The sequence below is a fragment of the Salmo salar genome, chromosome ssa21, assembly GCF_905237065.1.
Source record: "Salmo salar chromosome ssa21, Ssal_v3.1, whole genome shotgun sequence".
Classification (NCBI taxonomy): Eukaryota; Metazoa; Chordata; class Actinopteri; order Salmoniformes; family Salmonidae; genus Salmo; species Salmo salar.
The window spans coordinates 45,342,421-45,368,301 of NC_059462.1; the positions used below are offsets into that span (position 1 = coordinate 45,342,421).

Consider the following 25,881-nt stretch of genomic DNA (forward strand, 5'->3'; position numbering starts at 1 on the left):
AGAAATGTGTGCCCTCACCAAAGTCTGAAATGAACAAAAATGTCACAATGTTATAATATATGCACAAACTTCCAAACGGTTTTGGCTGGAAAGCAAGTGGACACCTTAAGACTCCTTAAGTCATATTTATACTCTTGAACTGTTGAGCGATAGCGATTTCCTTTCCTGGAATTTCTTTTAACACTGTATTCACAATCCCTTGCTTTCACTCAGTCTGTGCTGCACCAAAGCCCTGTTAGCGAACTTCATCTCTTCCAGGCTAGTACTTTTCACAGGGGTGGAGCAAAACAATTCACCATTCTTCCATTTTAAACATTGCAGCCTTCCTTTCCTCCTCCATTAAAGAAAAAAACCACTTGCCTGTCCCTGGGCGTCATGTTGTATGCTTGTTCGACTTTAGTATTGACTTTCAAAGACGAAAGGGAAGTCATTCTTTCTGCTTCAGATTCTTAATCAATGAGATGGCGTTGGAGGGAAACGCCTGCTCGGTTTGTAGGTACTCTGTAGGGTGTGAATGAGGAGGGGGGAAACACCTGCTCGGTTTCTAGATACTCTGTAGGGTGTGAATGAGGAGGGGGGAAACACCTGCTCGGTTTCTAGATACTCTGTAGGGTGTGAATGAGGAGGAGGGAAACACCTGCTTGGTTTGTAGATACTCTGTAGGGTGTGAATGAGGAGGAGGGAAACACCTGCTTGGTTTGTAGATACTCTGTAGGGTGTGAATGAGGAGGGAAACACCTGCTTGGTTTGTAGATACTCTGTAGGGTGTGAATGAGGAGGGAAACACCTGCTTGGTTTCTAGATACTCTGTAGGGTGTGAATGAGGAGGAGGAGGGAAGCACCTGCTCGGTTTCTAGATACTCTGTAGGGTGTGAATGAGGAGGGAAACACCTGCTTGGTTTCTAGATACTCTGTAGGGTGTGAATGAGGAGGAGGGAAACACCTGCTTGGTTTGTAGATACTCTGTAGGGTGTGAATGAGGAGGAGGGAAACACCTGCTTGGTTTCTAAATACTCTGTAGGGTGTGAATGAGGAGGAGGGAAACACCTGCTTGGTTTCTAGATACTCTGTAGGGTGTGAATGAGGAGGAGGGAAACACCTGCTCGGTTTCTAGATACTCTGTAGGGTGTGAATGAGGAGGAGGAGGGAAACACCTGCTCGGTTTCTAGATACTCTGTAGGGTGTGAATGAGGAGGAGGAGGGAAACACCTGCTCGGTTTCTAGATACTCTGTAGGGTGTGAATGAGGAGGAGGAGGGAAACACCTGCTCGGTTTGTAGATACTCTGTAGGGTGTGAATGAGGAGGAGGAGGGAAACACCTGCTCGGTTTGTAGATACTCTGTAGGGTGTGAATGAGGAGGAGGAGGGAAACACCTGCTCGGTTTGTAGATACTCTGTAGGGTGTGAATGAGGAGGAGGAGGGAAACACCTGCTCGGTTTGTAGATACTCTGTAGGGTGTGAATGAGGAGGAGGAGGGAAACACCTGCTCGGTTTGTAGATACTCTGTAGGGTGTGAATGAGGAGGAGGAGGGAAACACCTGCTCGGTTTGTAGATACTCTGTAGGGTGTGAATGAGGAGGAGGAGGGAAACACCTGCTCGGTTTGTAGATACTCTGTAGGGTGTGAATGAGGAGGAGGAGGAGGGAAACACCTGCTCGGTTTGTAGATACTCTGTAGGGTGTGAATGAGGAGGAGGAGGAGGGAAACACCTGCTCGGTTTGTAGATACTCTGTAGGGTGTGAATGAGGAGGAGGAGGGAAACACCTGCTCGGTTTCTAGATACTCTGTAGGGTATGAATGCTCAAGACCATAGCATTAAACTGACAACCCCTAATACCCATGGCTTTTCCAACCAGCCACAGAATCTGTGAATTTGGGAAGGTGGGGGTTGTCATTGTCCTGATGGATAGCAAGCTGCTGAGAAAAGAGAACACCTGATCCATAAAAGGTGACTACAACAGTCTTTTCTTTATTTTGCAGGAGGAAATTGAGATCCAGCTCACCCAATCGTTTGACAAAGAGGAGTGGGCGTCATCGCCCATCAAGAATGAAGTGGACCAAGATAAAGGAGTGGAGAAGTTGCTGGAGAAGACTGAAAGGATGCCCAGGAAGATGCTGTCCAGAGGTAGACATTGTCTGCATCCCCTGGTCAAAACAAGTGCACTATATACAGAATAAGTTTCCATTTGGGACACATCCATCGTGTGTGGGTAGGCACTAGGCACCTACTATGGTCAGTAACCAGAGGTTTCTCAGAGGTTGTGAAGTTTCTTCAAATTTAAGAAAATAAGAGGTCTGAAGGACCCAATTATGCTTCTGTAAAAGTGAAAACGCAATTGATGGTCTATGTCCTGCAAGCTTAGCCTACATTTTCCCCCCAAGTGTTTGTTTCTCATTAAGTACTCGATTAACTTTTGCAAAGTTTCTGTGAAATGAGGAGACACAATAGAAAAGTTAATAATCAATGCCTTTTTCTCCTCCCTCCAGATTCCAGTCAGGAATACACAGACTCTACTGGGATCGATGTCCATGAGTTCTTAGTAAACACGCTGAAAAACAACCCCAGGTGTGTAGACATGCCAGCCATTTAGAAACCTTTTGTCTGCATCCACAAGCCCAGCTGAGCTGTTCTTTCACTGGTGATTAAGCAAACATTCTTTCACTTAAAGGTTACATTTTGAACATTTGGCTTCTTCATTAGTCGATTACTAATTGCAGTTTCTGTCATACCCTGAGGTAATGAGATGAGTGCTGAAATTACTGAACGGACACCAAACTAATTCTCTCCATGTTCAATCCATTATATTCACAGGGACAGAATGATGCTACTGAAGTTGGAACAGGACATTCTTGACTTTATCAGTAATAACGAGTGAGTAGTTCAGCTGAGTAATTTTTTGTTGTTGGTGCATTTCAACTGAATTTCAGTGAGTTGAGTCTCATGTCTTGATTTCTTGGGAGGTTTAATTTCAACAGAATAATCTGTTTCTAGTCATTTATTAAGCCCATGCATAATTTCGTGTAATGTCACTTTCTGCTAATGAGATTTCACTCTGGGCTATGTTGGACCGTTTTGCCCGGAACGACACTTCCTAATTGTCCTGTAATTTCTCTGAGTTATTGATATGATCCACTGTCCTCTCCTCCCATTCTTTCTCACTCTCCTCTCCCTCCTACAACCTCCTCGGTCCTCTCTCCCTCCCCCCTCCTACAACCTCTCCTACCCCAGAAGCCAGAAGAGAAAGTTCCCTCCGATGACCTCCTACCACAGAATGCTGCTGCACCGCGTTGCAGCCTACTTCGGCCTAGACCACAATGTCGACCAAACTGGGAAATCTGTAATCATCAACAAAACTAGCAATACGAGAATGTGAGTAATCTCCCTTTCTGCCACAACCAATAATTCAATTTCTCAGCCTTACTCTAATTCAAACTGCTTAGGCTGCAGAAATGACTGTCTCCGTATCTTCTGCCGAGGGAAAACAGATTTTTCTTTGCGACCCCTGAAATTAGTTTTTGGGGAAACTTAATTACCTGCGTTTTCAATATTGCAGTGAGGAAGGTAGGGAGGAGGAGAGTAATGTTGTTAGAGGGGCGGAAGGGAGATGGTGTAAACATGTCAGGTATCTTAGAAGCCCTACCACAACTCCCGTTTTCATTGTTATTTTCTCTGCTCTCCCTCCCATTTTCTCCATCTCTCCCTCCCATTTTCTCCATCTCTCTCTCTCTCTTTCTGCTGCTACTCTCTATCTCTCTATCTCTCTATCTCTCTATCTCTCTGTCTCTCTGTCTCTCTGTCTCTCTGTCTCTCTGTCTCTCTGTCTCTCTGTCTCTCTGTCTCTCTGTTCTCTGTGTCTCTCTCTCTGTGTCTCTCTCTCTGTGTCTCTCTCTCTGTGTCTCTCTCTCTGTGTCTCTCTCTCTGTGTCTCTCTCTCTCTGTGTCTCTCTCTCTCTGTGTCTCTGTGTCTCTGTGTCTCTGTGTCTCTCTCTCTCTCTCTCTCTGTCTTTCTCTCTGTCTCTCTCTCTCTCTCTGTGTCTTTCTCTCTCTCTCTCTCTCTCTGTGTCTTTCTCTCTCTCTCTCTCTCTCTCTCTCTCTCTCTCTCTCTCTCTCTCTCTCTCTCTCTCTCTCTCTCTCTGTGTATGTGTAGACCTGATCAGAAGTTTTCAGAACACATCAAAGATGACAAAACTGACGACTTCCAAAAGCGGTACATTCTCAAAAGGGACAACTCGGGCTCAGACAAAGATGACAATATGGTAAGAGTCGTTTAATGTAAGCCGCTCCAGATCTATACTAGGCCGCATTATGATCAATTAATTTCCAAGAAAAAAGTTACAATTTGAAAATAAATAATTAGATCTTCACCATGAAAACCAAAGCCAGTAAAGTTCTGAAAAGACATAAACCCACTGAAAAATGTATTTTCCTTTGCACAAAGCAGTAGTCAATGGCCAAATGGTATTGGTGTTTAGTTCAGTGTTTCCTAGAGTAAATTCCCTAAGCCCTTTGTTGGTGTTAACAAACCATAGTGCGAAATGAGTGTTGATGTATCTAGATTTTGGTCCAAAATCATAGTGTTGACGTGTCTAGATGTTGGGCTGATGGGTCTAGGTGCTAAGCTGGGTGCTGATGGGTCTAGGTGCTAAGCTGGGTGCTAAGCTGGGTCTAGGTGCTAAGCTGGGTCTAGGTGCTAAGCTGGGTCTAGGTGCTAAGCTGGGTCTGGGTGCTAAGCTGGGTCTAGGTGCTAAGCTGGGTCTGGGTGCTAAGCTGGGTCTGGGTGCTAAGCTGGGTCTGGGTGCTAAGCTGGGTCTGGGTGCTAAGCTGGGTCTGGGTGCTAAGCTGGGTGCTGATGGGTCTAGATGTTAGTGATAAACTGGGTGCTGATGGGTCTAGGTGTTAGTGATAAACTGGGTGTTGATGGGTCTAGGTGTTAGTGATAAACTGGGTGCTGATGGGTCTAGGTGTTAGTGATAAACTGGGTGCTGATGGGTCTAGGTGTTAGTGATAAACTGGGTGCTGATGGGTCTAGGTGTTAGTGATAAACTGGGTGCTGATGGGTCTAGGTGTTAGTGATAAGCTGGGTGCTGATGGGTCTAGGTGTTAGTGATAAACTGGGTGCTGATGGGTCTAGGTGTTAGTGATAAACTGGGTGCTGATGGGTCTAGGTGTTAGTGATAAACTGGGTGCTGATGGGTCTAGGTGTTAGTGATAAACTGGGTGCTGATGGGTCTAGGTGTTAGTGCTAAGCTGGGTGCTGATGGGTCTAGGTGTTAGTGCTAAGCTGGGTGCTGATGGGTCTAGGTGTTAGTGCTAAGCTGGGTGCTGATGGGTCTAGGTGTTAGTGATAAGCTGGGTGCTGATGGGTCTAGGTGTTAGTGCTAAGCTGGGTGCTGATGGGTCTAGGTGTTAGTGATAAACTGGGTGCTGATGGGTCTAGGTGTTAGTGATAAGCTGGGTGCTGATGGGTCTAGGTGTTAGTGCTAAGCTGGGTGCTGATGGGTCTAGGTGTTAGTGCTAAGCTGGGTGCTGATGGGTCTAGGTGTTAGTGCTAAGCTGGGTGCTGATGGGTCTAGGTGTTAGTGATAAACTGGGTGTTGATGTGTCTAGATGCGGATGAGACTGAAGGAAGACAGGAGGAGTAAGTCTATAGAGGAACGAGAGGAGGAGTACCAGAGGGCCAGAGACAGGATATTTGCTCAAGATGTAAGAACCCTCCTTTAATATTAATAGCTTTTAAATGCAGATTGTGAGAGTTTGATTCAATATAAACAAGTAGATAACGTAACTTATTTTATTACAGGGTCCAGATGGCTTTCCTCTTGAAAAAAGAATACAGGAGGATGATGCCTGTAACAGCACACAGCAAAGACGGCAAATCTTTAGGTCATTATCTCTCAACATAACATAGCCATGACACTTTCCCCATCTCGTAATCTCTGCTATGAAGGTCCTTAATAGCATAGAATGTTCCTGTTTCTTCTAATAGCTAATACACGTATATTCCCATAATGGTTTAAAATGGATCCTTCCTCAGGTTAAAAGATGGCCGCTCGGCCAACAGTCGCCAGAGCAGCTCTGAGAACGAGCCCAAGAACTCTGAACCCCGGCCGTGGAGCAGCACTGACTCGGACAGCTCAAACCGTAACCTGAGGCCAGCCATGACCAAAGCAAGCAGCTTCAGCGGCATCTCTGTCCTCATCAGGGGAGACAGCTCAGGCAGCAGCAAGAGCATGGGTCGCCTCTCTAAGACTGGTAAATAACCTCCACTTCCACCATCAACTAGCCTGGTTAAACCAGACTGAATGCCACATTCCATGGTGAGTGCAGAGTTCAGTCTGGTTTAACCAGGCTAACCATCAACTACATTTCACTTCACCACAGTTCAAGTCTCCACCCATATATTCGGACTCTGACAATCAGCAGTGCAGCACCTGTCACAGCCATAAAAATAGATTGAATAGAAAGGGTGTCATAATGGGTGGACTGGCAGCCATTTTGAGTGTACCCATGCCAGGAAGTAAAATCAGAAAGTGTATGCTTAAATCTGTGATTTGTTTAGTCAACTTAACTGACACTACAAAAAATACATTCAATTGCATGAGCCTCACCAGTTAGCATCATTTGAATGAACATTCTACATTACCATGGCAATCAAGCATCAGTTGATAGAACATTCCAAAATACCATGGCAATTATTGCATCACAATACCAGGCAGACATTGCAAGTGTATCAATGAGTTTACCAGTCAAATTGCTAGGGTTAGAGCTTCCAAGCCTGTTTTATTCAGTCTATTTATATGGTCACAACCATAGAATTAGCAATTTAGTTATTTAGAGTGCGTTCCTAAATTTAATTTTAGCTATCTACTCCTATTTCAGAGCACACTCGTTTGAGTATGCCAGAGTGCAGAAAAACTCATTAATTTTCAAACGCGCAACAATCGTTGAATGGAACAGGTGTCAGTAAAGTTAGGCAAAAAAACGGAATTAAATTGTTGCTAGCAGCACAGTCACTAACGCGATAGATTTGAAAAAAGTAACCAGCACTGCTAGGGCAAGTGAAATGGTCAGTGATGTGTTCTCTCATTTGAGTCTGGAAGTAGGTAGCAAGCTAGCCAACTTTAGCCAGCTAGCTTGGGCTGCCGGTGTGAGGTCAGAACGCTCGGATCAACCTTACTTCTCAGCCAGAGCATCCAGTGTGCACTGTGAACACACCGAGAGAAAAACGCTCCAAATTTACGAACGGCCCAGTGAGCACTCTGACACAGTCGAGGCAATTTACGCGCGTACCCTTAATAGGATCTCTATGGTAACAACCATGGACATCCTATTAAATTACTGGAGGGCCTATGCCATAAACCCTCAAAGTACCAGAATGAGGTAAAAATGGCAGCCATAATGATCAGGGAGAATTACAAACAATTCTAATTGGAATGAATGGCAGTAGAGGCATAATGCTGATTTTACTTATGCAGGGAATTAAAAGTAAGATGTGATATATTAGAAATTGTGTAGTATTGTCAATGAAAAATATTGTCATTATAAATAGTTTAAAGGTTTTAAAATTCTGTATAAATATCCTCTAAAATATGTCAACGGACCATAAATGTCAAAATGTTGATTTTCTTGGGAAGCGGAGTTCCACAGAGTGCTACTTTATGATACAATATCTGTACTTGTTGAATTTGCAACTTCTGTAAGCCCTATCAACTGATCTCAGCCAGTGTATGGCAGTGGATTGGAATGTTGGCGTATTTTGCAGTTAATTTGAACAATTTGTCCAATCATTCCACAAACTGTCAGTCTAGCTAGCAAACCATACAGTGTAGAAAAATTCTTAATTCATTATTTTACATGATCTTATCACAGCACCATTGTCTCACGTCAGATGGTCTCACTCCTACGTCACGCTTGTCCCTCAACCGATCTGTCTTGTAGGGCGTGGAACTCATCTCAACATTTTGATTTTACTCACCCGCCGAACGCTAGTTCCTAATTCAGAAAATCACTTGGCTCTCGGTAGCAATGAAGCACTGGCTACTACGGCAAACCATGCTCAATCAGCTGAGCAAACCTGAGCAGCCTCGTGCAAGCTTGTTTTGATGGCCATACCGTAGCTAGTTTGCCAGCTTGCTGATAAAGTTATACGGCACTAAAATTATGGGACCGTTCTCAGAAATCAGCCTGTATCTGACACTGACAGCTGGCAATGTGCCTCGCTAGTTTGTAACATTTGGCCAACGTGATGACATTGCAGAGAGCAGTCAGTTGTGCTGTACAGCTCGGTGCACTAATCACAGCAGAACAGATGTCATAAACTAATTTGTGCATTAGCTACAACTTCACTGCGCTAGCTAGCTAGAGGGAGTATTCAGCATTGAGTGTGTGAACTGGCATTGTTAGCATCCTTGCCTTTCATATGGATTGATTTGAGACTGGTTCTGCCAGCAAGCAGACACTAGCTAGCTAATGTGTTAGTTGGCACATTTTCGTGCACATTTTCGAATTTCATAAATACTGATCCTACCACCACAAAACACCCTAGCTAGAGGTAGAATTAGGTAGTGCAGACTTCCTCGGGGGGGGAGTATATTAGTTACAGGTTTGTTGGTAAGATTACCTCTCTTTTGAGGATGAAAGGGGGTTCAGTGAACAATGTCACCTTGGTAATACAACCACCTTGGTAACATTTTTGAATGTTAGTACAGCATATTGTAGCCAGACTTCCTTTTAACCATGCGATGCGTGTTTGCTAGTTAGCGCGATGCCCGTCTGCACTGATATCTGACATGAGACAATGATCACAGCACTGGCAAACCATGATGGACAAATGGCTGACCTTTATCTCATAATAAGAAGATTCATGTCTATTCTAGTGATCTATTTCTATGGTCACTACGCCCTATCCATTAGAGGAGTGTCCAATTAGGAGCCGTTTGACAAAAGCTTTGAACTGTCACAGTCCCTATGACTACTCTGCCAGGTGAAATGGGTGCCTCAATATGTGGTTGTATTCTCAAACAGATGCCGACAGACGAGGAGAACCAAGCCCTCCATTCTTAATCTCCTCCCGTCTGCCTGCATTGACGGGATGTTTATTTATTAGTTTCATTTTATTAGATCAGACATTGACGGAGCACTTTTCTTTGCTATTTGGCAACCTGAGATTGATGCAGGTTTTTCTTAGTGCATTGTCACGCCTTGCTCGCACTTAACATACCACTCACACATGTTCCCAAGACGGTGTCTATTTTTTACATAGTGTACTTTCTAATGCTTGCCTTTTCAGCATACTTTCCCTCCAATTATATTGGCCACTCCTTGTCTCTTATTGTATTAGAAATAATTTGGTATCGCGAGTGTGAATTCATTGGTTATTACATTCAGAGCCCCATCTCAAACATCTTCAGTTTGATAGGTGATCTAGCTAACTGTTTCAACAAAGCAGGACTTAAGCAGTTCTACATTTTCCTGTCATTCCTTTAAACCACACGTGTTATGGTAATATTCTCAGTGGGTTGGTGTTGTTTTTAGAATTGTAGTGGAATGTCTTAGTCAAATATGTTTTATTCTGTTTAATGTCTTAATGAACTAATAATCTATCTGTTCTAGAATCTATTCATTTCTTAGTTTTCTGCTCACCATGGACATGGTGGTGGTGCTTGGACAGTCAAGTGAATTGCAAAACAATGTGAATAGCTAAATGAAGACATTAATCAAGGAATTAATTAACTGGCCAGTTAGTTGTTGATATCATTATCCTCTTTCTATTTTATGACAGCATTACTCCCACAGGTAATTAGAATAGATAATTGGCTATGTAGGTTTGGAGATTCAAACCTGACCTTTCGAAGTAGTGCATACCTTTTTTTAATAAAAATAATTTGTTGACCTAAGTAGAAATGTCAAGGTATTTATGGCCTCACCTAATGATGTATGATACAGTAATATGTGATTTGTGTGAGCCAGACTACTATAAATACCCGATGAATTCAAGCCGCGTCTCCTCCAATAGATACCATCAGTAACATGGCCTTACTGCCTTGCTCCTGTGACCCTTGGAGAGCATCTTATGACTCTCCCCATCCATCCCCACATAACACTCTGAGCATGGTGTCTGTAGGTTAAGGCTTTCCTTCTCACTCCTTCCTTCCCTAGGTTCTGAGTCTTCGGGTAGTGTAGGGTCCTCCACGGGTTCGCTCTCTCGCTCCCAGCCAACCCACCCTGTCCCGGCTCTAACCAAGGCTGGCTACTCCCACAACCACTCTGCCCTTCCCTGCCCAGCGGCCTACCCAGCTGTCTGCGCTAGTAGTACTGTGGTCTATGAGGCGGGAGGCAGGAGCGTGGCACCGCCAGCGAACACAGCTAACACTAGCTACTATTTGCTTCCTCTGGAAGCCACAGGGATACCGCCAGGGAGTGTCCTGGTCAACCCACACACAGGTTGGTAACCTAACCCTACCTACCAGGTTTAGTTAAAGTACAGGGGCTTGCCATGGGGGGATGCAAAATGTGTCTTGTGTTTGTATCCTGTCATTGGGTTTCTTTCACAAACTGTTAACTTCTTTCAAATTAACACGACTCACAGACTCACACAACTTGCTGCTTATTCCCCCACTGCTTTGTTCTTGTGGTGTTGAGGGAGGGGGGGGGGGGAGAGGGGGAACTATAACTTCTGATGGTGGCGTGTGTTGTCTTCCTGCAAGCAGTAAAGTGTTGGAACACAACAGTAGAACACAGCACACCAGGCGTCCTTCATTCATTATTTCTGATGTATTTGAGTTGTGATGCTGCTGAGTCTTTTGGGGGAGGTGATAATTACAAGTTGCTTTAACTGCCCTTTAAAAAGTAAACCCAACCGACAGATTGCGTATCGCTTTTCCTCAAATTATTCCGAATTGACTTAGGAGTCACTGTCTAATGACGCGGCTTGCATGCAAATGAGAATCTGTGTCTCTGCCTCCCACAAATGAGGAGGCAACGGAAGCACTTTGAAAAACGATGGCTGTCTCGCAAGATCAATATACCCTGACTTTGGTCAAAACAAATTCCCCAAAGTGTTGCTTAGACACGGGATAATGAAGCCACACTGTACAGTGTTATTGGATAGAGAGAAAATGGATAGTGGGTGAGTCGAAGCTTTGATGTATAATGTATTCCTCTTCACTCTGCTGGTTCAATGGCCATCCTAGAGAATGTTGGTTCTTAAATATGCATGGGACTGGCTGATAAGCCCGGGTATATGGCGCTGGCACTAATATGTTTTTCGAGAGCCATTAAGGGCTGTGCAATTGCTTATTGACCTTTCCTAAGGAGTTGGAAAATGAGGAATTCTTGTGTAGAACCCAGAGAATTAATTTTGCCACCTGATAGTTAACTCTGAGTTATTTTAAGGGTCATCAGACGGTCTTTTGGGCATTGAACGTGGGAAAAAAATCGAGAGAACCCTCCCTCTCTCTCCGCAAGTCGTCCAGGTCCTTAGGCAGCGAAGCATCCCCAAACCATCACACTACCACCACTATGCTTGGCCGTTGGTATGAGGTTCTTACTGTGGAAAGCATTGTTTGGTTTTCGCCAGGTGACCATGTCATCCAAAAAGGTATACTTTTGACTCATCTGTCTATAGAACGTTCTTCCAAGAGTCTTGATGATCATCCAGGTGCTTCCGTAACGAGATGATCCCATTTTATGTCTGGCGAAAACAAAACACTGTATTCCACAGTAAGAACCTCATACCAACGTTGAAGCATGGTGGTGCTAGTGTGATGGTTTGGGGATGCTTTGCTGCCTCAGGACCTGGACAACTTGCCTTAATAGAAAGAACCATGAATTCTGCTCTGTATCAGAGAATTCAGAGAATTCTACAGGAAAATGTCAGGCCATCCATCTATAAGCTGAAGCACAGATGAGTCATGCAGCAAGACGATCCAAAACAAACACACAAACAAATAAAAATACAGTCAAGTCGACATGAAGATGGTCAACAAATTTGAAGTTTTGAAATGGCCTTCTCAAAGTCCAGACCTAATCCCAATTGAGATGTTGTGGCAGGACTTAAAACAAGCAGTTCATGCTTGAAAACCAACAAATGTAGCTGAGTTAAACCAGTTCTCCATGGAAGAGTGGGCCGAAATTCCTCCACAGCGAAGTGAGAGACTGATCAACAACAGGAAGCATTTGGTTGGAGTCATTGCAGCTAAAAGTGGCACAACCAGTTGAGTGTAAGGGGGCAATTCATTTTTCACACAGGAGAATTGGGTGTTGCTTAACTTTGTTAATCACTTTTATAAAAATGTTATTTGTAAACTCAGGTTCCCTTTATCTAATATATTTGTTTTTTGTTGAAAAGCTGATAACATTCAATATCAAAAATAGAAAAAATCAGAAAGGGGGCAAAGACTTTTCCACGGCCGTGTTTGTCTGTGTGAACCCTTGTCCCTATGATAATGTCTATAACCAACCGGTGCTTCAGTAGACGTGTGTAGAATACAAATGTAAAGAAAAACCAGCCTGTTGTAATGTAATACACTGGAACTGGGTGTCTCTGGATTGCTCCGTGGCACTACCCTCTTTTCTGCACAAAAGATACCTTCTTAAAAGGATATTCGGCATTCAGAGCCAGCCTATTTCAGTGAACCACAGAGAAATGCATTGATGCTTTCATCAAGTAGCAGCTCAGGGAAATTCACTGGAGCATAAGGCATTTTTCACCAGAGATTTTGAAGTAAGCCCTTGGAAAAAATGTGTCATTCTCCACATGAAGTGCCTCCTCCACACAACATTCTTAGTATTTTTCCTGCTCATGCAAAGGTTGAACATTTATTATAAATATTTACTCACTAGGCTGTGTGAATTCATAAAAATGATATGTAAATGAAGCCCTCTAGATACTCTGCTGTCTTCAGCTGCTGTAAGGATAATGATAGCTATAACATTTCTGGATACCTAGCAATTTGGCAAAGCGTTGACGTTATCGATTTAATGTTGATCATGGGGCCAGTGTCGATAGTGATGATGATAATGTTGAAAATATTCATTATTATTATTATTGATGTGATTTATAGAGATGGAAAGTGTTGCTTGATAGTGTTGCTGAAAATAATGATTGTGTTTATAGAGATGCTAGTTTTGGTGGTTTTCCAGTGTGTTTTCAGCTCTGCCCTTCTCTCTCGCTGCAGGACAGCCGTTTGTGAACCCGGATGGCAGTGCTGTGGTGTACAACCCCAACCACGGCATGGCTCCTCAGCATCATAATCAGCAGGGCAGGACCCAGCAGCCCATGCCCACTCCTCCGCACTTGCCTGGCCAGCACCAGCCCACCAATCACAACCACGTCCTCGCACAGGTCCGCTAACACCCTTCAGCAGGCCACTGAATTGAATTTGAATTAAATGAAATAGAACCCCTAGGAGTAAATGTATATGTCACAGGCTTACTCATAACATCTACTACACACCACATTCACATTACAAACAGTGCTTGTACAGTCTGAGAGAGCAGGGGAAAGTAGGAAGTGAACTGATGCACATGCTCAGTTCTTACACAGACATCCTAAACCACCCTGAAGATTGACATGGCCCCCATTTCAAAACATTACCATGACAGCTCATGGGGGTGGTTGTCATTCGTACGGTGTTATTCGTTGAGGAAACTTTGCAACCTTTCGCCTTAGTCGCCACCCCTGTCAGAGGAAATGAATTGAGTTCAGAGTGTCAGCTAAACCCTGTGACCACTGGTGCAGCACACAGCCCAAACCGTAATCATTAGCGTTTATACAGGCCCTGAGTGGTAGGAATAGTGATCTCTAATAGCAAGATCCTCAACACAACCTGTCATGGAGAGCCCCTTTAAAAAACATTTTACAAAAAAACTGAGCCGGAAAGCTTGACCTTCATTAGTGAAAATGGAAGGGCAGGAAATTGACTTGACCTCTGATAGTGTGGGTGCACGACCCAGGGGTCAGACAAGGATCCCTACCTCCCCATGGTGAAGCAGCAACGCCCCTTCCTAATAAAGACATCATTCCAAACCAGGGGGGGGGCTGATGAGAGGATATTTGTTTTTTTAACAAAGAGCTGTCCCATTGCTTTCATATCAATAGATTTTCACCAGTTGGCCTTAGTAGAGGATGGAGGATATCCATGGTCATCTATTGACTGAGGTTAATTCACTTCATTACTATTGGATTCCCCCATGTGTAGTTGGATTCCCCCATGTGTAGTTGGATTCCCACCTGAGCTAGCGCTGATTCACTCTGTTTACTAATATACTGTTCCTCTATTGTTTGAGATGACGATACTTTCTCCGCTTGTGACGTTTGCGATCTCTGCCTAATGTCTGACTAAACCCAATGCCCTCTACCTCTTCTCCTCTTCTCTACTTCTCTCATCTACCTCTTCTTCTCCTCTACTGTTTTTCCTCACCTCTGTCTGTTCTGTCCCTTCCTCAGCCGGTCCGGCCCCTCCAGCCCACTGCTCAGCCTGTCCAGTACTCGTCTGTCTCTTACCCATCTCAGCTCCTCTCCGTCTCCCCTGACCAACTATACACTGTGGTACTTTACTCTTCTCTTCTTCTCTCTTCGGGCTAGGTAAAAAAAAAGCTGTGAATAAAACTTTTGTAAATGAGTAGTGAACTTATGCTACTGAAAGAATACACACAAGGAGTGAATTTATCAAAAGTTCCTGAAGTTATATTCACTAGTCTCAGGCATTGCTTAGCATTACTTCTCAAGGCTAGTCAATGTTTTTTCCCCCCCCTTGTAATTGCTGATCAAACCGCCTGTTTTGCGAGCATTGCAAAATAAGTGATCACGTTATTCAATAATTTTATCTAATCTTCTGGTGCGCGTCGACGGGCGTCAGTCTAGCCAGGCTAGGAGCATACTAATCCACGTGGGTTATTGAAATATGAAAGAGGTCCACACTCCAGTCCAGTTGGTAGCGCTAATGCACCGTAGTTGGTTGCCAACTGCCATATAAAGTCCACAGAAAACGATGAGAGATTAACCATGTAAATGTAAACCAAAGAAAACGAACTAAAAAAACAACTAGGTTTCCTCTTTTTAGCTGTGGAATAATTGTCGGAGTAGACAACACACAATGTTTTGTGAATCAAAAGGGGTCAAAGTTCCAGCAACAAAAAAGGACCATATGCATTTCAGGTAAAATAATAATCCAATGTTTATTTTCCAGGACAAATTCCCTAGCAACCGCAAGCTAGTTAAATGTCCATGAATGTTTCATGCGTGTTTGGACCTGTCCATGAATTAATATAGTTAGTTGGTTTGATCATTTTCGTATCTGGTGGTGATAGACAAAATCTCACGTGGACCGACGTACGGAGGCGTTTTGGTCAGCATGTTAATTAGACTTCATTAATATGCCAATTAATGATGAATTGAATCAGTTTAACTTTCATGTTGTTTTGCTACCCCACTCCCTCCATTGATGCAAATCATGTGTTCTACTGACCTCTTTCCTGACGTCCCTCTACGAATAAACATCCCTTAATGACTAATTACATTCATTTTACCGTCTAATCTGAATATGATATTCTATAAATAGCAATGCTTAAAGTTCCTAACCACTCAACCACCTGTCGCCTAGTAAAGTAAACCACACCACACTTAAGCAAGTCAGAAGGACTTCAGTTTTGTTCTTTGCATGGGTGGCTGTATCCAGTTGTATTGCTGTAGGCTGGTACAGTAGTTCAAAGTTCAGTGACTACACTAGGAGCCAGCAGTATAAAAGTCTTTGGAGTTTCAGAAAAGTGCCATATAAAAGTACTATGTATTACATACAAGGTCCTGTAGTAGTTCAACTAGAGCCACGACCGAACTGTTAATAATAAATATATAATCTATGCCATATAACACATGTTTCTGTGTGTTCCATCCCACAGCAAGAGAACCTGGGAGCCCAGTTCAGCCACATGAGTCTGTCCCGGCAGGCCTCTGGGGAGGGCCCCTCCTCCGTGGTGCTCCAGGCCCCCCCGCAGCAGCAGGGCTACATGGTGCCCCCCCCAGGCCAGCCTGTCCCTGCCCCCCAGGCCTACAACACCCCCGCCCCTCCGCCTGTCAACCAGCCACTCATGCAGCAACAAGGTTACATGCAGCAGGTAGGTTACTGTACATCCGACCCTCACCTGGTTTATTCCTATTAAGTTGTACAATGTACTCCATTATATTAGTACTATTATACGTTATTTCCATCTTACTGTCTTGATCAATGCTTGGCCGGTCTCTTTATTCCTTCGTGTATATGGTTGTAATGTTTCATCATTAGTATCTGAGAGATACATGTACTGTACATTTGTTCATAGATACTTTCTCTCTACTTAAAATAGCATTTAAATTGGACTTGTTAACTAAGCCACTGCAGCTGAGGGAATGTACTCTAGGTTCAGAGACCTCCGAGAGCTGCATAGCAGTAGTGCTATTAATGGTATCTCATTTTGGACTGCTTCATCTCTGCCTGCAGATGCCAGCATGTTACTGTGGGCCAGGCCAGTACCCCCTGTCCAACCAGGGGTACAGGCCTGTGGGCACAGTGCAGTATAGTGCCCTGCAGAGCCAGCCAATGCCCCCGCCCACACAACAGACAGGTAAATATCTAACACAGGCTGAACCAGTAACTCAACCATTCATCTCAGCTGCCTAGTTCCTCTATTAAAAACAGGTGTCACATCAGGTGTGGTTTTTTTTGTTTTTTTTCTCTGGCGTAATATCTGGAATTCCATCAGTGGAGTGGTTTGCATGACATTTATTTACATGGGGGGGTTAAAGAGGGCGGTGAAGAGAGCGGTAACAATCCATGTCTTTCTCCCTGTGTGGTATGTTTTCTACATGTTCTATCTTACTGTGGGGTGGGCATGGTTGTTACCGCTCTCTTCACACTCTTTATTTTCTATTGCTCTAAGCACTTTGTCTCTGGTTATCTGCTCTTATGGCAGGTACACAATAGGCTCATCTCAATAAACTGTGGCAGGGAAAGTAGATGGTGCTCCTGGGGCAGAGGAGCGGTGCGAAAAGCTGACTACTGTGTTAGAACGCTTTTCTCTGCAGGGTTGGCCATTGTGTTGCCTTGGCCTTTTAGCCCACACAATAACAATTTCCAATCAAATACACCGTTAGCATTGTCTCCCTCGTCTCCACTGCGTATCGTGAAGCATCATTCATTGGCCTGTCGAGAGAAACAGATGCTCCGCTGCACCACTGAAATACAAAAGCCAATCGGATCTCTTAAAGGGAATGGGGAATTTTGTTTTAATTACCTGGCAGCCTTTGTACATGCATCGGTCATGCAGATTGGCAGTGGAGAACAGGATGGGGATTTCAAATGGGGAAATTATGGGGTGTTCCAGCAGCGAAATGTCAGGACCCACAGGCGTATAAACATTGTTACATTCTAAGTCAGGTGTTTAGAGGGGTTTCTTACCTGGATATCAGCCCTCCAGGTGGGGGTAAGATCCAAAGGGCCTATTCTGGATACGGGTGGAAGTTGACCGTCCACAGAAGAACCAAAGGTCCTGGATACGGGGCCGGGGCGCTGTCTGAGAGGCCTATAATTCTCACAGTGAACCGGTCTCTTTTCCAGCCCCTCACTTTCACCTCTTCAGACAGAACTGTTAGCCAACAACCCTCCACAGCTAAGCACTCAATCAAACTGCTGTAAAAGTCAGACATTTTAAAGCCTTCTGTCTACTGGGCGTACTTGAGGATTAACCATCATATCAGAATGCCTTCTATCTGACTTGACTGAGACATTTCATTTATCGCTCCATGAATATTTGAAGGCCTGGTATTTTTAGTTTTTATCCTTGGATGTTCCTGCCAAAAGAGTCTTCATTTTGGTTTTTACTTCAACATCAGATGTCAACTTTTGTGCTCCACTTGCACAATTATACACAACATTCACATATTCTGACGACATTTTGAATGAGATATTATACTGCTTATTGTTAGCTATAAATGTCTTGTGCAAAAGTCTCAACTGCAATTCATATCAGTCTGAAGCAAGATATAATTATAGATTCATAATGTGTGCAATTATCATAATCATAAAATATCAGCAGAATTCTCTGCTATCAAATGTCAAACTTTTATACGTTTTCTGTAGAAATGTATTGTACTTCTCCAGATATGGTCAAATAAAGCCTAAGGAAACACTGTTTTTTATGAGAAATGTGGTAGATCTGAATTGAAGGACACCATTACAAACGGAACTCCTCCTTTCCCCAGGCGGCTGAGAAAGCCTAGTCCTGTTCCCTTATTCTTGTAAAAAAAAGATGAAGCTTTTGAATGTGAGAGGCAGCAGAAGCCCCGGTATATCTGGTGTAATACGGAGAAGGGTGGCGGGCCTGTTTCATCTTATCTCCTAAAGCCGCCTGACAGTCAGTGGCTCCTTTTAACCAAGCAGGCAAGACAGTCTGCCAGCAGCAAGGCAAGCAATTCAAGCCTTTTGAGTCCTGAGGTCCAGGGTCTGGGTGGTATGATGAAGCAAAGCATCTCCCTTGTATTCTCCTTCCTCTCCTCTCTTTTGTCTCTTCCATCCTCTGCCCAGTCAGCTGAAGCACAGAGTGTTTAATATTATATTCGCTTCATGCTCGGTTTGTAAGTGGAGGTGAGAGAATGGTACTAAAAATAGCAACCAACCTCTCTTGTTGCCTGCCTCTCCTCTCACTGGGAGCATCCGTTCCTTTTGTCCCACTTCTCTTCTCATCTGGGCTAAATTGATTGCTGTCACTCTGGCCAAAAGCCAGGAGAAATTGAAAATTGCCCAGGCAGCCCTCTCCTCCCTTAACTCCCTCCCTTCTCGTTTTACTTCCTGCTGTTTTCTCCCCTCCACCCCCCCGATCCTTCTACTCAGGGCGCCTGCTTTAGAGGGGCTTTCAATAACATTCTCCACTATAAGCACTCTCTGGTAACCTTGATGCTGATGTATTTTACCCAGCGAAAGAAAAAGCTTTTTTAAATTAATTTTCCTCTAACACCCTCTATGAAGTTTTTTTTATTTTTTTATCTCGTCTCCCATAATCTTACCAGTGAAGGAGAAATCCTATTGAAACGACTTTGGCGCTGAAAGGTTGTTTATTTACTGAGCCATTTTAATGTTGACTACCCTGAATCATTGATCGCTTCCAATGACATAAGCACACAGCCTGTTCTGTGGCAAAGTGTTTTTAGTTTTTGTTGTAAAATATATAATATTCTTACAAAGCATACAAACAACAACATGCAGACACACAAACATCCACTACACCACCCCTGTCCAGACCCACCTGTTCACACCACCCACCTGTTCACGCCACCCACCCCTGTCCAGACCCACCTGTTCACGCCACCCACCCCTGTCCAGACCCACCTGTTCACGCCACCCACCCCTGTCCAGACCCACCTGTTCACGCCACCCACCCCTGTCCAGACCCACCTGTTCACGCCACCCACCCCTGTCCAGACCCACCTGTTCACGCCACCCACCCCTGTCCAGACCCACCTGTTCACACCACCCACCCCTGTCCAGACCCACCTGTTCACGCCACCACCCCTGTCCAGACCCACCTGTTCACGCCACCCACCCCTGTCCAGACCCACCTGTTCACGCCACCCACCCCTGTCCAGACCCACCTGTTCACGCCACCCACCCCTGTCCAGACCCACCTGTTTACACCCCCATCTCTAGGGGTGATGTATCATTCTCTGCCACATGGCCTCAAACGGCACCATTTTGTTTCTCTTCGTCGCCCATGCACTTTCAACATTTAGATAATAAAGCATTTGACTGTTCCATTGTGTTAACGATGGAGGATTGGTTGATTTCCAGGTAAGTATACGTTTTTGTCAAGATGATTGACGAGAAAGGATCGTCCAACCCATTGGGTATCTCACTGCACCCTCATATGTCATGTCTTGAAATATGCAGACAGATGGATTAATAGTACATTTACTTTGTAATACTTCTGCCAACTTTCTAGCTCCGCCCATAACTTTTGGACTTCTTAGCCTTCCCTGAAGGTGTGGATTATTGAGTCATTGTTAATTTTACACTTAAGACTTGACTCTGCCGTTGTGCTGTAGAATTTGTGAATTTTGTCTCTTGTGTAATAAATTCTATACATTAGTTTATGCTGGAGTAAGTGTACATTTTCACTAACTGTAATTGCATTAGTTCCAACATTCCCTTCATCTTGTGCCAATATCAGTTCTTTTTAAGTCTTAGTTCCACTAGTTAATCTATCCAACTGAGATTGCCCGTTGGATAGGTTGCCCGTTGGATAGATTGCCCGTCATATGAACATCCTTTTCTGACTCAACTAGGATTACCTCAAGATTACTCTGTCCAAAATAATTTAAAATCAACATTTTTAGACATAACTTGTAAGTTGCATCTATTTGAAAATATATACATTGGTCAGTCCAAAATTGCTTTTGAATTCTGTCATGGAAATACATTTATTAATAAATAAATGTCATTTACGGTTTCTATGCCTTTAGTTTTCCCTGTGGACCAATTTATCAGGGAATTCTGAAAGTTTGAATTTCCATACAAGTGCTGAATTCTAAGAATCAAGACATTTGTATCCACTTTTTGATTAAATCAACTTCATCTCTCTCTCCTCCGTCTCTCGTTCCCATCTCTCTTTATCTTGCTCTGTCTGTTTCTCTCTCTCGCTCCCCGTCCCTCACTAATTTCTCACTCGCTCCTTCTCTATTTCTCCAGGTTACCAAACTGTGATGCTCAATCATCCACAGAGCTATCAGAGTATGATAGTAGTGCAACAGCCACAGAGTCAAAACCCGGTCAGTGGCCAGCAGAACCCGGTCAGTGGCCAGCAGAACCCGGTCAGTGGCCAGCAGAACGGCCAGCAGAACACAGTCAGTGGCCAGCATAGCAATATGGGACATCAGATGCAAGGCATGATGGTCCAGTATCCCTCTATGCCATCTTATCAGGTGGGTACTCAGCATTTCAACATTAATAACTCAATGTCACTTTATAATGTAAAAACACACAATTAACAATGATAAACATTAAGAAATGTAAAGCATATTTATTTAAACCTTTGTTTAGCCAAGTAGTTAAGTCATTAAGAACCATTCTCTTTTACCATAAAGTCTTATGTAACCGTTAATATTTTTTGGCATCCCATGTCATCCATCTGAATTATGGGTCTGTCTTGGCAGGTATCCATGCAGCCCCAAGGCTCCCAGGTTGTACCACAGCAAACGTATCAGCAGCCTATCGTCATCCACAACCAGTCCAACCAGGGGCCCATGCCTGGCTCTGGTGTCCAGGTTTACTACAACGTTATCACACCCAATCAACAGAGGTAGGACATCACCATACAGTTTTAACATAAAAATACCTATACTTAGTGTAGACCCATTCCACTTAGTGTAGACCCATTATAATACCAATAAATTGTTGAATACATATAAATGCATTCCCAGTTGAACAGAACACCATGTGGTAGGACATCGCACAGTTTTAATGTGGACATACTCCAATTATAGACCAATAACATTACTACAGAACATTAATACTGTATATTATTCCCAGTTTTACAGTAAGCAGTTTAAGTTGAACAGATAACTAGCCCTTCTCTGTGATGCTTCACACTGAGCTGTGGAAACCCCTCCTCCTGGGTCCTCTTCTTTAATAGGCCATGTTCAAGATGATTTATAAGGCCAGATATCTACTGAGTCTTAATATAACAGCGCTGGTCCAGTGTGGCGAGCTGCTTTCTACACCATCCTTCATGCCAGCCCTCTGGTCCGCTGTACAGACGCACATTATTCTTCAGGGTGCTGAGTGGCGCGGAGAGCCGAATGTCTGCTGCTGCAGCTGCCTGCCTCTGCTTTGGAATGACGCGTAACCCTGCCTGCCTTATTTTTGCTTATATTGTTATAAAATCAAAATGGAGGCGAGTGAGAGGAGCCTGGAAAGAAGAAACCCCAGTGGCACTCCGCAACCGCAATTCAGTAACGGAGACGCAGTGATTTATGCTGTTTTCCCTTGATTTGTTTTGATTTGGTAGAAAATGAGCCTGTAGCGATTTCTAGCCGATTCCCGGCTGTCACCGGTTTCAGATTGAGGATATTTATGGTAGTTCTAATGCAATACAGGGTTATTGATCTCCTGTGTACACAGTGTTCCACTTCGGTAATTTAGCCCATTTTAAAACCGATGTGCCGAATTCTGATTACATGAATGAATCCGTGCCAGAGCTTGGCCTCTCTGCTACTCGGCTTTAGTGTGTGTGTGTGTGTGTGTGTGTGTGTGTGTGTGGTGTTTCTCTCACTGCAGCTCCTCTGTAGAGTTCCTGCCTCCTTCCGGATCAGAGCAGATGCTGTTCCCTCGGCCGTCCTCCCCCTGCAGCTCCCAGCAGCCCCTCCATCAGACACATCAGTGCTCAGGTACACACAGCAACACACACACAGACCGACACACTGCAGTGATCACGTATACAGCAGATAGCCAGTCTGAGCCACAGTATGCATTATAACCAGGTCTCTAGGAAGTAAAAATCACTATGTATAAATAAAGTAGTCTGGCAACCAGCTGGTTATCAGTAGCTGGCTACAAGACTGCTTTATCACTTTCTGTTGGATCGCTGAAAGAGCAAGAGTACATTTTCTCTTCAACAGTATAAATGTGAAATGTTGCTGCTAATGAGTTAGTTCTTCAAATGAGCTGCTGTATGGGTTGTCTCTGAAACAAAACCCACAGACGTTAGCTTCGCTGTACCACCTTTTTTTAATATATACACTGCTCAAAAAAATAAAGGGAACACTTAAACAACACAATGTAACTCCAAGTCAATCACACTTCTGTGAAATCAAACTGTCCACTTAGGAAGCAACACTGATTGACAATAAATGTCACATGCTGTTGTGCAAATGGAAGAGACAACAGGTGGAAATTATAGGCAATTAGCAAGACGCCCCCAATAAAGGAGTGGTTCTGCAGGTGGGGACCACAGACCACTTCTCAGTTCCTATGCTTCCTGGCTGATGTTTTGGTCACTTTTGAATGCTGGCGGTGCTTTCACTCTAGTAGTAGCATGAGACGGAGTCTACAACCCACACAAGTGGCTCAGGTAGTGCAGCTCATCCAGGATGGCACATCAATGCGAGCTGTGGCAAGAAGGTTTGCTGTGTCTGTCAGCGTAGTGTCCAGAGCATGGAGGCGCTACCAGGAGACAAGCCAGTACATCAGGAGACCTGGAGGAGGCCGTAGGAGGGCAACAACCCAGCAGTAGGACCGCTACCACCGCCTTTGTGCAAGGAGGAGCAGGAGAAGCACTGCCAGAGTCCTGCAAAATGACCTCCAGCAGGCAACAAATGTGCATGTGTCTGCTCAAACGGTCAGAAACGGACTCCATGAGGGTGGTATGAGGGCCCGACGTCCACAGCTGGGGGTTGTGCTTACAGCCCAACACCGTGCAGGACGTTTGGCATTTGCCAGAGAACACCAAGATTGGCAAATTCGCCACTGGTGCCCTGTGCTCTTCACAGATTAAAGCAGGTTCACACTGAGCACATGTGACAGACGTGACAGAGTCGGGAGACGTCGTGGAGAACGTTCTGCTGCCTGCAACATCCTCCAGCATGACCGGTTTCGCGGTGGGTCAGTCATTGTGTGGGGTGGCATTTCTTTGGGGGGCCGCACAGCCCTCCATGTGCTCGCCAGAGGTAGCCTGACTGCCCTTAGGTACCGGGATGAGATCCTCAGACCCCTTGTGAGACCATATGCTGGTGCGGTTGGCCCTGGGTTCCTCCTAATGCAAGACAATGCTAGACCTCATGTGGCTGGAGTGTGTCAGCAGTTCCTGCAAGAGGAAGGCATTGATGCTATGGACTGGCCCGCCCGTTCCCCAGACCTGAATCCAATTGAGCACATCTGGGACATCATGTCTCGCTCCATCCACCAACGCCACATTGCACCACAGACTGTCCAGGAGTTGGCGGATGCTTTAGTCCAGGTCTGGGAGGAGATCCCTCAGGAGACCATCCGCCACCTCATCAGGAGCATGCCCAGGCGTTGTAGGGAGGTCATACAGGCATGTGGAGGCCACACACACTACTGAGCCTCATTTTGACTTGTTTTAAGGACATTACATCAAAGTTGGATCAGCCTGTAGTGTTGTTTTCCACTTTAATTTTGAGTGTGACTCCAAATCCAGACCTCCATGGGTTGATAAATTGGATTTCCATTGATTTATTTTTGTGTGATTTTGTTGTCAGCACATTCAACTATGTAAAGAAAAAAGTATTTAATAAGATCAGTGCCATCCGTTTTGTCACCAAAGCCCCATATACTACCCACCACTGCGACCTGTACGCTCTCGTTGGCTGGCCTTCGCTTCATAATCGTCGCCAAACACATTGGCTCCAGGTCATCTACAAGACCCTGCTAGGTAAAGTCCCCCCTTATCTCCGCTCACTGGTCACCATAGCAGCACCCACCTGTAGCACGCGCTCCAGCAGGTATATCTCTCTGGTCACCCCTAAAGCCAACTCCTCCTTTGGTCGTCTCTCCTTCCAGTTCTCTGCTGCCAATGACTGGAACGAACTACAAAAATCTCTGAAACTGGAAACACTTATCTCCCTCACTAGCTTTAAGCACCAGCTGTCAGAGCAGCTCACAGATCACTGCACCTGTACATAGCCCATCTATAATTTAGCCCAAAATACTACCTCTTCCCCTACTGTATTTATTTATTTTATTTATTTTGCTCCTTTGCATCATATTATTTATATTTTATCTCTGAACTTTCTTCAAACTACAAATCTACCATTCCAGTGTTTTTCTTGCTATACTTTATTTACTTTGCCACCATGGCATTTTTTTGCCTTTACCTCCCTTATCTCACATCATTTGCTCACATTGTATATAGTCTTATTTTTTTTTTCTACTGCATCATTGATTGTATGTTGTTTTACTCCATGTGTAACTCTGTGTTTTTGTATGTTGTCGAACTGCTTTGCTTTATCTTGGCCAGGTCGCAATTGTAAATGAGAACTTGTTCTCAACTTGCCTACCTGGTTAAATAAAGGTGAAATAAAAAAATAAATAAAAAAAAGATTATTTCTTTCATTCAGATCTAGGATGTGTTGTTTAAGTGATCCCTTTATTTTTTTGAGCAGTATATTTTTTTTATAACCTTTCTCCCATCTCTACCTTTTTTAGTTTTAACACTCTCTCCAATCCAACCGTCACAATGTAGACAGCCCAATCCCCTCTGTTCTGAACACTGAAGTGGAAGAGCCCTAAGAACATTTTTAATTAGAGCCCAACTAAACAAAGGCGTCATCAGGAGAAATGACTTCCAACCGAATTCTCCGGCAAATCAAAATGGATTGAATCGATTCTAAAGGGTCTTCTTTGGGAGGGGGCGCAGACAGGCAGCATTCTCATCTCCCAGCTCCAAAGCTATAATAATACAACGTGGCAACAACAAAATAAATGTGATGTAGACGCCTTAACGTCTTTCTCCTGACACCCCCCCATCTCCTCCTCCTCTATCCAGTTAGCTTTGAGGCTTTAAGGTGCTAATTGAAATTACACTCCAAGTCTTAACGATGTAATTATTGAACAGATATGGACTGGTAATTAAGAAGTAATTCCTCTGCTGCTTTGTTCCCAGTTATGGTCATCTTATTAAAAAAGTGCCTTTGTGGGCAATCTAATTCTAATTTGAAACGTGTTAGGTGGCCTTAGTTAATGTGATTGTCCTCTGTGGCGATGCTCTTTTGATCAGTATAGCCACTGTCGTTCTCCCCGTGTCTCGGTCGGTCTCTCAATTTACAATTACATTTCAATTTAAGGGCTGTATTGGCATGGGAATCATATGTTAACAAGTGAAGTAGATAATAAGCA

General features: G+C 44.1%; 1 protein-coding gene across 18 annotated transcripts in view; it reads left to right on the plus strand.

Annotated features, from left to right (window-relative positions):
• The window catches only part of LOC106582400 (R3H domain-containing protein 1), a 67,602-nt gene that overhangs the window by 36,492 nt on the left and 5,229 nt on the right, over positions 1 to 25,881 (plus strand). For 14 of the 18 annotated variants that reach the window (XM_014165478.2, XM_014165487.2, XM_014165488.2 and 11 more), the window contains 16 exons: positions 1,982 to 2,126; positions 2,489 to 2,567; positions 2,814 to 2,873; positions 3,231 to 3,371; positions 4,149 to 4,257; positions 5,609 to 5,704; positions 5,802 to 5,884; positions 6,036 to 6,253; positions 10,160 to 10,444; positions 13,180 to 13,346; positions 14,451 to 14,552; positions 15,902 to 16,117; positions 16,480 to 16,603; positions 20,719 to 20,951; positions 21,183 to 21,328; positions 22,306 to 22,415. In XM_014165478.2, coding sequence (XP_014020953.1) covers positions 1,982 to 2,126; positions 2,489 to 2,567; positions 2,814 to 2,873; positions 3,231 to 3,371; positions 4,149 to 4,257; positions 5,609 to 5,704; positions 5,802 to 5,884; positions 6,036 to 6,253; positions 10,160 to 10,444; positions 13,180 to 13,346; positions 14,451 to 14,552; positions 15,902 to 16,117; positions 16,480 to 16,603; positions 20,719 to 20,951; positions 21,183 to 21,328; positions 22,306 to 22,415 — 2,314 coding nt within the window. The remainder of the gene's footprint in view (positions 1 to 1,981; positions 2,127 to 2,488; positions 2,568 to 2,813; positions 2,874 to 3,230; positions 3,372 to 4,148; positions 4,258 to 5,608; positions 5,705 to 5,801; positions 5,885 to 6,035; positions 6,254 to 10,159; positions 10,445 to 13,179; positions 13,347 to 14,450; positions 14,553 to 15,901; positions 16,118 to 16,479; positions 16,604 to 20,718; positions 20,952 to 21,182; positions 21,329 to 22,305; positions 22,416 to 25,881) is intronic. The other 4 variants (XM_045704822.1, XM_014165483.2, XM_014165490.2 and 1 more) reach the window with 4 other exon arrangements.